The 11,043-nt window shown below is 39.9% G+C and overlaps 3 protein-coding genes across 3 annotated transcripts; all 3 read right to left on the bottom strand.

Moving 5' to 3' along the window:
- Positions 1 to 232: 232 nt before the first annotated feature.
- Positions 233 to 2,684, bottom strand: LOC140776350 (uncharacterized). The gene is made up of 5 exons (XM_073120015.1): positions 2,546 to 2,684; positions 2,397 to 2,441; positions 1,195 to 2,322; positions 1,061 to 1,105; positions 233 to 961 (listed from the first exon to the last, which is right to left on the bottom strand). The coding sequence occupies exons 1-3, from the start codon at positions 2,639 to 2,641 to the stop codon at positions 2,005 to 2,007; spliced, it is 459 nt and encodes a 152-aa protein (XP_072976116.1). The 5' UTR covers positions 2,642 to 2,684; the 3' UTR covers positions 233 to 961; positions 1,061 to 1,105; positions 1,195 to 2,004.
- Positions 2,685 to 4,997: 2,313 nt separating this feature from the next.
- Positions 4,998 to 7,304, bottom strand: LOC140775933 (pentatricopeptide repeat-containing protein At4g01990, mitochondrial-like). Its single transcript, XM_073119431.1, has 2 exons — positions 6,910 to 7,304; positions 4,998 to 6,465 (listed from the first exon to the last, which is right to left on the bottom strand). The coding sequence occupies exons 1-2, from the start codon at positions 7,198 to 7,200 to the stop codon at positions 5,332 to 5,334; spliced, it is 1,425 nt and encodes a 474-aa protein (XP_072975532.1). The 5' UTR covers positions 7,201 to 7,304; the 3' UTR covers positions 4,998 to 5,331.
- Positions 7,305 to 7,960: 656 nt separating this feature from the next.
- LOC140776362 (pentatricopeptide repeat-containing protein At4g01990, mitochondrial) lies at positions 7,961 to 10,938 on the bottom strand. Its single transcript, XM_073120039.1, has 2 exons — positions 10,559 to 10,938; positions 7,961 to 9,698 (listed from the first exon to the last, which is right to left on the bottom strand). The coding sequence occupies exons 1-2, from the start codon at positions 10,838 to 10,840 to the stop codon at positions 8,469 to 8,471; spliced, it is 1,512 nt and encodes a 503-aa protein (XP_072976140.1). The 5' UTR covers positions 10,841 to 10,938; the 3' UTR covers positions 7,961 to 8,468.
- Between the last annotated feature and the right edge of the window lie 105 nt (positions 10,939 to 11,043).

Genomic DNA, 11,043 nt, shown 5'->3' with positions numbered 1-11,043 from the left:
CACATCTCTGGTGTCTTCTGTAATAGGGGTGATGAAATTAATAGAAGTTGTCTCCAAAACCTCTAAATCAGCTCATCACTCTCTACCTATCCGATTTAATATCTCCATGAATCTTCTCTTTCTAATATTTTGGAGACTGAGATACATAAAAGCTTGTTTTGTTTACCTTTACACATGGTATTATGCAAATAATCATTTTGTGTTCTGTAAATAGTATTTTTATATACATCATTCAAAAAGAAGAAGAAGAAGAAGAAGAAAGATTAGAAAAGAAGCAAAGAGAGAAAGGGAAGTGGGTAAACGAAAATTAATATTCTTCAGCTGTTTGAGCTTAGGTATAAGTTCCAAAAGGAAAAAGAAAAAGAAATATTAGACTGTCGGATTGCACCCCAAATTGGAGGGGAAAGAAATCAAGAGACCCGAACGCTAATATGGAGGAGGCGAAGGCGTGCACGGGCACGGAGGCGACGGCAGCGGCGGCTTCGCCGGACGAAGAGACATCGGAGGCGGTGGCGGATCGGCGTTTCCCGTCGCCCCAGCCGAAGACGACGAGGACGAAGACGACGCGGCGGCGCGCTGGGCTCCGGTGGCAGATGAAGCGGCGGTGAGGGCATTAATGGAAATGCGCCTTCCTGTCCGACGTCGGCCTTTTACCCCTGATTACGAAGTCGGCGGGTGGAGGAGCCCTCGAGGAAGACCTCCTCCGGTGACGTTCGAGGCGGAGGCCGAAGGCAACGGCGCCGGGGGGGAAGAAGGGCAGCTCGGTCATATTAGCGGCGAGGAAGTCCAGGTCCTCTTGGGATTAGAGCGTGGTTATGGAACGGATGGGGCGTTCTTGCCATCCTAGGGTTCGGATGTCCTCCGCCGCCGTCAAGAGCGCGCACGACGAGATGCTCTCTTCCAGCGTCGATCGCCGGGGCGCCGTCAGATCGATCCTCCGGAGGTAATGCATTACTACACTCTGATTCGAAGAATAGAGAAAGAGTAAAGAAACAAGATATCAAGAAACGGAGGGGTTCTTTTGTATAAAAAGAAAAACGTTACTGCAATAGTCTACTACCTTGGGGTATCGGCGGAGCTTCGTGAAGCCGTGCATGGAGACGATCTGAGAGGACGAGGGAGAATAAATGAGGTGGATAAATACCGGATAAGTAGGAGGATAGTAGAAGGTGGGATACAGGCCAACTTGGTTACCTGATTGAGATGGGCGCGGGAGAGCTTTGCAACCCATGGATTGTCGTAGAAATGGACGTATTGCTCGAGAGTTATCGTCATCTCCGCCGCGCCGTCATCTCTCTCTCTCTCTCTCTCTCTCTCTCTCTCTCTCTCTTCGTGTTTCCTTCACTTGCGTATTTCTAATGCGCCGCTGGAAGTCGTTACATGGAAAACTAATTTACGTTTTTTACGTATTACTTTTGATCCCACTTATATAATACGTGGGAAAATGAATACGAATGATTAGCATTGGATTTGTTTTCACCCTAAAGAGTGTTATTGGTCAATCAATAGCTAGCAAACAGCCTATGGTATAGAATTTCTCGTCCAAAAACAATGATTTCTAGAATGCATGAACCTTAATCAAAACCAAGCTAACACTGGCATTATATTGCGACATGTTTCAGCATGCAATATCAATCTTATATAATGGAGAAATGGAAACACGTTGAATGCGAGTTGTTAATACCCATATCATAACATAGTGCTAGTTTTGTTGGCCGTATTACTGTTAGTAACAAGGTAGGAGTTTAATCCTTTTGACTTCTCACAAAATCCTTTTTCCAAGTTCCATTTGATATTTACTATTAGAACCCAAAGAGATGAGTTGTTAACTGTCGTAAACTCCTACCCAATTCAATTCCTCACCCAGAAATCTAGAGAGAAATCCCACACTCGCCCAAGTAAGTAGTGCATTATTCTAGCTATTCTCCTAAAGAAAAAGATCCAAAAACAAGGAAGTGAATAAGCTCCGCTTCACCTCTTCTAGTTCTTCTTGTTCGCTTCTCCTTAGTTCGATTCGATAGAGGGAAAAGAAAGCAAGGTAGACACCAGCTTCATCTTCTTCCCCGCCTTCTTTGGAGCTCCGCCGCCAGGTGTGGACGAGCTGAGGCGGGTGGACGGCGAGACCATTGCGAGGGCGACGGCCCACTCACCCGATCCGACGGTCAGGATCGACCCCACAGGGCACTCCTGCCACCCGAGCGCCTCGATGTCCTGCTTCACCTCCTCCAACGACAGCAATGCCGCCGGCGAAGCGCCCGCGCGGATCGTCGACCGAGTGGGCGGCATCAGTTCCAACGAGAACAGAGAGTCCACGATCACCTTCTGGTTCAAGAGCAACGAGATCGCTTAGGGTTTCGGATTGGGGGGAAAAGTGGTGAAATGGATCCGAGTCTGACCTTGTGGTGGCGGTGCAGCTTCATGAGCCCGTGCATGAAGACTATCTGCTCCAGGAAACGGACCAAAGGATGAAGAAGAAACGAAAAAAAAAAAAAGAGAAGGTATCGCCACTGAAGAGATTAACGGAGGGAAAAGAAGAGGAGCAGACCTGATTGAGTTGGTCGACGGTGAGATGATGTCGGCTAGGGTTCCGGAGGAAGAAGGCGTACTCTTCGAGGGTAACATTTCGCCTCCCCCCTTTCATCTCTTTCTCCGTTCGACTCTTTGCCCTCGCTCTCGAAGAAACAAACGGCTAGTGGAAAAACTGACATTTACCGTGTCTTAATTAAAAAGCTCGAGTTAATATTTGAATATTAAGGGATAATTACCTTCAACTATAGCTCATTTTTGCATGAGAAAAAATATATATCTTTGTTTATTGACATTTTGATTTTTTAATTATCTAATATCTCTTATTCTCTCGCGGCATTAATAAAAGACATTAAATAAATATTTTATTTTTAAAAGAGTAAAATGATCCCACAGAGTCTAAAATAAATCACACACATGACATTTTCTTTTCTTTTTTAAATATAATTAAGTAAGAAGCATTTAAGAAATTTTACATAATTAAAAGAGTTAATATATTAAAAATAAATAAATTAAATTATGGCGTATTACTATGTCAATCCTTTTCCACGTATGAAATTCGTGTTATCTATAATGCCTCACAAATACTGTAAATTTTGAGTATAATACTGTTCATGTTTCCAAATCTACAATTGCAAATGATAACACATGCTATAATGTGTGGGAGTGATAGACTAAATTAGCAGTGGTTCAAATTTTATTTACCAAATAAATTTTATCTCAAACATGATATTAAAATGGATCTATTTTATTATAGCCTTAACTAAAACTATGAATTCATAGGTATTTTATATTTTTATCTAATTATTAATTAGTCCAGCGTTTTTATCTAACGATTAAGACACTTAACATTTCATTATCTTATCCTACTTAACAACGGAACTCTAATTATTACGAGTTGTTCTTCCACTCATACACGTCCAGCTAAACCTACTCATATAAAAAGAGCACCAATCCCTTCCCCAACTCCTGTTCGGAGTAGGACTACTTTCAAAATTTGGACATGCTTAACTCTCACTCGGCTCCTATTAGGAATGAGAAATCTTAATCCGAGTAACTCCTAACTTCTACCACTCTCTCTCTCTCTCTCTCTCTCTATATATATATAACCAATGCCAACCACCTTCTTTAATTGTTTCTCGTATCAATCTTCCACACTAAGACCATGGAAACTCGATACAAGAGAATGAAGCTAAAATCGAGTCGTGCAAAGATCGAGTCGCTTCCCAATGATCTCATCGGCGAGGTCGTCGGCCAGTTGGTTTCGCATTCTCCGACGCCGATATCCGATCTCGATAACCTAAGAATCACGTACGTTGTTGCATTGCATTCATATCATGCATCTCCTCCCATGTACGTAGACTTGATGTCATGTATTTGTGCAGTTGCAAGACGTTTCATGCAGCATCAAAGGAGAAGTCCGTAGGGCGAAGGATCGCCATAGAGAAGGAACGCTGGATGCAATGGTGGGACAGCGATCGATACAACGGCATTCTTGAGCAATGTGCCAAAGTTGGCAACCCAGAAGCTTGTTTCCTACTAGGACTAGTAAGCAATAGCTAGACTGGAATTTTACACTATATGCTTGTAAAGATTTGCCGTATGATTCGTTTGCTGAATGTTTTAATTGCAGAAAATTGTGTTCGATCTAGGCGACGTGAGTGCTGGATTGGGCTATCTCAAGAAAGCAGTAGAAGGAGGCCACGTGGCAGCTCTATACACGGTCGGGATCGTACTATTTGGGTATGAGAAAGAGAAGGAGCTTGGCATGGAGTATCTGAAGAAATTTGAAGCTCTTTGCAATTGTCATGGCGAGGTTGAAGACTCCGGGGTTCCTCAGGTTGAGAGATATAGAAGGAAGGCTTTGGATGCCATAAGACTCGTCACTTGGAGGAGATGGAGTGGTATGAAGAGGGAGAGGTGCACAATCCCATGGTGTGGTGGAAGGATTGGGTGGGAGAATTGCAAACACTTTTGCAGTGAGTCTTGTAGGTGGAGTTGTGAGTGTTTTGAATTCTACGAGGAGATGTGAATCAGTCCCTAAATTACTATTATTCATATAAAAGAATATCGGCCTCCTTCACTAGCAGTATAAGTATTATAACTTTTTCATAATAGCATGAGAGAGTTTGTTCTAGTATAAATTATTCTAATATTTAGTTGCATATTAATTTAATATATAATAATTATATTTGATGTAATATAAAATTTAATAAATAATTTAATAAATAATTAAAACATTTTTATAGTGGTTAAATGACTGAATATTTTTTTAAGAGTAAAATAGTAATTAGAAAATATAAAAATATTCGAAAGAAGAAGAGAGAAATATGTGTTATCGATCTAGCATATTCTTATTTTACAAGTCAACGGAGGCTAAAATTTAAAAATTTACGATATAAGATGACAAAAAGGATTTGGAAACTTTAACATGAAAAATATATGACTAGTTGATGAGTAATCTATCTTCTTTGTTGTAGTGTAGAATTATGCAACACTCACGAACATCGGTAACATCTTCAGCAAGCCATTGTAGTACATCATAAGCATTAAATGGTACATAAGTAAAAGCTAATGGCTTCCATGGTGCATAAGCATTCAATTCTAGATAACATGGATAAGGATTTGCAGAATAAGCTTCTATTCTCTGATCAATAGTTGCACTTAACAGCCAAGCGAGAATACTCTTGTAAGAATGAAATTCTCGTTCGTTATAGACCTTAAGCAATTTCTCAGTCTTAAGAATTTATTACAACCTTATCTGCCTTGATATGTTGGCGAAGGAAAGGATTTATTTCAACCAACTCACAAAGTAATTCGGCGAAGCAGCTCAGATGCTTTTAGATCAGGACAGCCCAGTCTCTTCAAACACCTACCAAACTTCTGTGCTCCTTCCACATCCTTCGCTTCCTCAATACATTTCAAGAACATGTTCATCTTAGTATGATCCAACTTCCACTCATCCTGTTTAACAACAGTAGTTATCTTCTCCAACCAATTCAAGGACAAGCCCACCTTATGGTTCTTCAGGTAGTAATCCAGGAACAACTCACATGTCCTCAAGTCCAATACTGCACCTTTTTCTGAAGCCTTTTCCCAAACCGCTTTTGCTTCGTCAGTTAAATTATTTCTTAGGTAAGCTCCTATCGTCACATTCGTTAACTTTACATCATATGTTACATAACCAGATTCCCATTCGCTATAGATCTGCTTCATGCCATCAACATCATCAAGCTTGTTGAGAGCCTGAAGCATTGTGAGGTAGCTTACATTAGTGACCTTCTGGAAACTGGACCTTAGAGATTTCCATATCCTCTTTACCTCTGGTAAATTTCCAGTCCCTGCATATAAGCTTATAAGAAAATGTAGTGGCTCCCTGTCACGGCTGTCTTTAAGTAGCTCGAGCTTCTTGAGAGCACATTCTGCTTTTGTGATAAGGCCAGCTGAGATGTAAATGGAAGCCAGGGTACTATATGCCGACCACTGAAGTGTAACATCTTCTCCCTCTTCCATTTCTTTGATGACTACTTCAACAGAGTCGATATCATTCAGTGCAGCGAAGCTGCTCATCAGAATGCAGCATGTTACATTATCTGGAGCAATATTCTTCACCTTCATCTCTTGAAACTGATTTGCGACCTTTTCCGGCTGGCTTAACTTCATGTAAAGGGCCATCAAATTGTTGTAAACAAGAGTACTGGATAAGTTCAGTTCATTCATCTTCTTGTGGATAGCAGCGGCTTTGTCTGCCATCTTTGCCGAACAGTAACAGCTTAAGAGGGCTCCATACGTTCGCTGATTCTTGGCAGATTCTGGAAGGCTGGAAAAGTACTCCTCTGCTGATTCAACACCCCTCACTTTTGATATAAGATCCAAGCGAATCGCATGGTTCGTGTAAGACATGTTCATTCCTCTTGTTTTAACCATCCATTCCATCAACTGTCAAGCAATTAATCGTAAGAATGTGCTTCACCAGCAGAACATAAAGAAATGAAAGATCAATTATTCCATGATTAATTGTACTGTGAAGTTTATCGTACTTTCTCACATCTTGAAATGAATTCAAATTCCTTCAAATTAAAAGTAAGAAAATCTATAGATGGTATATGAGATTTTTTTTTTCCAATTTGTTACTGGAAGGCCAAAAATATCAGGCATCTAATGAATCAATCACAATTCACAAAATATCATTAAAAAAACTAGGAAACTACATAGTATATACCATCTAAAGCAGAAGATTAAGTCATTAACAATTATTAGAGAAATTGAGATATTAGCACCAATCAAGATATAATTTTTAACAATTCCGATATCGTTGAGATATCAAATCCATCAATCTAAACCAAAATAGGAGGGAGGAGAGGAGAGGAGAGGAGAGTTGACCTCAAGGGCGTGCTTGTGACGCTTATACTTGCGAAGCTCCTTGACGTACTTCATGAGCTGGACTGCCTTCACTGTTCTCCCTTCTCTCACCCACTTGTTTAGTGCCTTCTCCACGCTTCCCTCCGGTGCTCCGCCCAACGCCGAGAGGCGCCGGTACAGGGGCTTCCATTCCTTCGCCTCTCCTTTCTCCACCTTCAGCTCCGCCTCCGACGATGCCACTGCCGTGGCGGATAGACTTCTTGCTGCTGCTACTCGTCGGAAGAGAATCCGGATTGGGTTCTGTAGCATCATACTCTTCTTTCGCTCTCTTGATCGCAGATTAGGGTTAGGGTTTAAGATGGAGGCAAAAGAGCGCGGCTTGGAGGTAGTTTTGAAGGGTTTTAGACTTTTTAGCTTCGAACTATTTATTTCTCAAAGTTTCGCAGTATTTACATTTCTTTCTTCTTTTGGTTGAAGAATAAAGAAATGCAAGGATAACATTATTTTTATCCACAGTTTAGCGGATAGTTATCCTTGATTATATTTTTTTATCTAGTCGCATAAAGAGTGTCATGAATAAGATAGTTTTTTTTATCCCTCGATTAGAGGATGGTTATTCTTAATTTTTTTATCTAATCGTATAACTAGAGTGTCTTGGATAAGAAAGTATTTAATTGTGTTAAAATATAAAATAAAAAGGTGACTTAAGATCATATATAAAAAATAGATGCTTTTAAAAGAGTGCAAGTGTTCATTAGTTTTTTGGGGACATTTTAGTAAAATCTTAGATATAGTTAAGTCTTCTCTATCTTATTCCAACTCTAAATTGGAATAGAAAAACAACAATAAGGAGTCTAGTATCTATGGTTTATAATATGGGAACGTTAATCATAGTATTAATTATATTAGATTTAGAAGATGTTTGACTACAAACAATTAATAAGAGATCCCTAATTCATACATAGATAGGGGCGATTATTCTTCAGCCAAATGGCACATACAAATCTTTTCTTTTCGGTAGATATATAAAAAGCTTTTACAAACAAAAAATGACGATAAGAAATGACCTCCATCTTAAGAACTAATTAGCATATCAATTAATTTAACTTTTAAGATGGTAACTTAATCTTCACCAGAGAAATAATGAGGTCCAGTAGGTGATTTTGAACCTTAAACATATCCGAGCAATGGCAATATAGCCTACTCATACATCTCCCAGGGAATCAAGCTCACAATGTTAACTATCCTTTCTTGCTTCAAGGAGAAAAAAAGACAAGTTAAATCAACTTTCAAATACTCTGCCTCATGTGACTTGCTGCAAATATTAATGCAAACAGAACCAGTCCACTGGAATGAAGTCCTCCAGTATTTTCACTTCCAGAACCGATAGTCCTGAAGAAATGAGAAGGCAACTTCACAATAGCTGTATGATCTGAAAGAGGATACTCAAATAGCACACTTTGATGGTAAACATCCCTCTAACAAAACCATAGGCCATGATGCTGAGTTGATGAAAACATACAGATACTGAAAATTTCGGTAGAATTTAACTCCTCCATTTTTAGTTTTATTTTGATATATCAACTGATTGAGACCATTTTAAGCAATTCCATGGTTTCAGGTCTGATCTTAATCCCGTCATCCTTCATCTTCTGTTCTAGAGAAGGATCTGTTTTACCGACAGCAACATATGTCTGTAGTAATGACTCGTAAACTTCCACATCAAGATAGTTGAGCTTCTTTAAGGTATTATAAAAGGACTCCATCCCTTCCACATCTTTTAATTCCTCAAAGTGCTTAAGAAACTTATGAACTATTTCCTTTTTTGGCTTCAGGCCTTCTTTCTCTAACCATTTTGACGCAGCATTGAAGGACTTTAATGCTAGATCCACCTGACAGTTGTCTAAGTAGCAATTAATAAACAAATCAAATGTAAACAAGTCAGAGTAACCCTTCGTGACAGCTTTCTCCCAAATGTTTTCAGCTTCATTTACCAGTCCCTTCCTCAGATAAGCCCCTATGGTGACATTTGCAAGTCTCACATCATAGGTCCCATAAGCACATTCCCACTCCTCGAAGCACTGTTTTAGTGCATCAATATCATCGAGTTTATCCAGAGCATGAAGCATCACTAAATAGCTTTTGTTGGTGGGCTTTGCAAAAGCTGCCTTCAGAGACTTCCACACCCTTTTAACCTCAGCTGAATTGCCTGCACCTGCATACAGGCTTATAAGAAAATGGAAAGGGATGCGATCCTGCTTGTCCATAACTTCCTCAGACTTCTTAAGAGCAGATTCAGTTTTCTGGAATAGGCCTGCTGAATTATAATGTGCAGCAAGATTAGTGTATGTAGACCACTCTAACTTGATTCCGCCCTCCTCCATCTCCTGTATAACTTTCTCAACAGATTCAATGTCATTCAATGAAGCATAGCTTTTCATTAGGACACAATATGTAAAATTATCAGGAGGAATATTGTTTTCTTTCATTTCCAGTAATATATCCGGGATCTTCTCAAACTGGCCTAATTTCATGTACAGCGTCATCAGATTGTTTTGGACCAAAGTACTTGAGGTGAAGTTCAGTTCTTTCATCTTCTCATATAGCGCAATGGCCTTGTCTGCCATTTTCAACTGGACATAGCCATTCAGTAAAGCACAATATGTTAGCTGGTTCTGGTCTGATTCTGGAAGACTTGAAAAGTAGCTCTCTGCCATGTCTATTCCCTTCACTTTGGATATAAGATCCAGGCGTACTGCATGGTTTCCAAGAGACATGCTCATTCCTTTTGCTTCCATCCATTCCATCAGCTGTAGATGTAAGAATCTATGTTAGTATTCCTGGGGAAAAAAAACTACCCTGAATAAGTGACTAGCAATATCACTAGCTGCAGGCTGAAACAAAATAATAAGCGCAGGAAATATAGGTGACCATTATCTTAAATAAATTAAATAGCAGCCTCTTCTTATTAATTCTATTGACATAAACATACGTGTGCATATTCTCTTATTGGTTAATAACATGATATTGTTACAACATACATCAAATTTTCATGCATACTGTAAATCATAAGTATAGTTCCAAAGTTCAAAGCTACCAACTACTGATATGAGATTTTCAGAGTCGAACAGTATAGGAAAGTTCAACAGATGCATCCCAGTATATTAGTGTATCCATTAAAACTTACTGTCAACAGAAATTAATATAAGCAATTAAATAAACCTTATCAATATTCTGGTTTTCTATGCAACTAACTTTCATCTGACATACACATATACAATTTTACAGGAAAAAAAAATGCAACTTAAGATTTAGCACAAACATCTTTCAGGGCAAACCAAGATCTTCATTTATAGGTTGGAGCAGTAGAACTACAGCAAGTGAAGTTTCTTTTAAAATTTCACCAGATTGTTATTGCACATCATAAACACATCAGTAAAGATACAACTCCTAGTATAATAAAGATGGCATAGTGATTTCAGCAACTTCTATAAGCAACTAATTCATTTTTCTACTAAAGTGGATCGCATTTTTTTTTTTTTAATCGTGAGATGGATAGTGGTTTTGATTCCTTGTATGCTATTAGCTTGTCAACATCTCAAGCATCCAAGTTTGTGGCTTTCTACTTATCTAACAGGAATATTTATATAAACGGGGTTGCTTTGCTCACCTCGAGGGAGTTCTTGTGTTGCTTATACTTGCGGAGCTCCTTAACGAACTTCATAAGCTCGCCCTGCGTCACCACCTTCTTCTCCTTCAACCATCCATCCATCGTCTCCGCCACGCTCGTCCCCGGATGGGCTCCCAGCGCCGATAGCCGCCGGTATAAGCGCTTACTCGTCCTCCCACCGCCCGCCTCCGCCGCCGCAGTCGCCGGCGCAGATTCCGTGGTGACAAGCCTCCTCGCGAAGGCTACACCTAGTTGAATCGCCCTCATCGCTGGCTTCGCCATGGTCGATTCCCCGCGCTCTCCGTGGGTTTAGGGTTTAGAAGAAAGGGTTCTTTAAGAACCACTTGAATACGGTGAGTTTGCTCGGCTGATTGCCGACTTTCGCGTGATATATTTAATGGCAATTGTGATATTTTGAATAAGAATTCCTTCTTCATAAGTGCCGACAATATTGTTGCTTATCCTGTATAAGCTTCCGTAGCCTG

This window comes from Typha angustifolia, chromosome 14, assembly GCF_048772165.1.
Source record: "Typha angustifolia cultivar Huaian chromosome 14, ASM4877216v1, whole genome shotgun sequence".
Taxonomy (NCBI): Eukaryota; Viridiplantae; Streptophyta; class Magnoliopsida; order Poales; family Typhaceae; genus Typha; species Typha angustifolia.
The sequence above is the reverse complement of the archived record's forward strand: the minus strand, read 5'-3'. Positions and strand labels throughout refer to the sequence as shown.

Bases quoted from the DNA above. Each gene is read 5' to 3' on its own strand.
- LOC140776362 (XM_073120039.1), bottom strand. From the start codon at position 10,840: ATGGCGAAGCCAGCGATGAGGGCGATTCAACTAGGTGTAGCCTTCGCG. The intron at 9,699-10,558 runs GTGAGCAAAGCA...TTACATCTACAG, and splicing joins AACACAAGAACTCCCTCGAG to CTGATGGAATGGATGGAAGC.
- LOC140776350 (XM_073120015.1), bottom strand. From the start codon at position 2,641: ATGAAAGGGGGGAGGCGAAATGTTACCCTCGAAGAGTACGCCTTCTTC. The intron at 2,442-2,545 runs GTCTGCTCCTCT...TTCCTGGAGCAG, and splicing joins CCGTCGACCAACTCAATCAG to ATAGTCTTCATGCACGGGCT. The intron at 2,323-2,396 runs GTCAGACTCGGA...CTCTTGAACCAG, and splicing joins AGCTGCACCGCCACCACAAG to AAGGTGATCGTGGACTCTCT.
- LOC140775933 (XM_073119431.1), bottom strand. From the start codon at position 7,200: ATGATGCTACAGAACCCAATCCGGATTCTCTTCCGACGAGTAGCAGCA. The intron at 6,466-6,909 runs GTCAACTCTCCT...ATTGCTTGACAG, and splicing joins GTCACAAGCACGCCCTTGAG to TTGATGGAATGGATGGTTAA.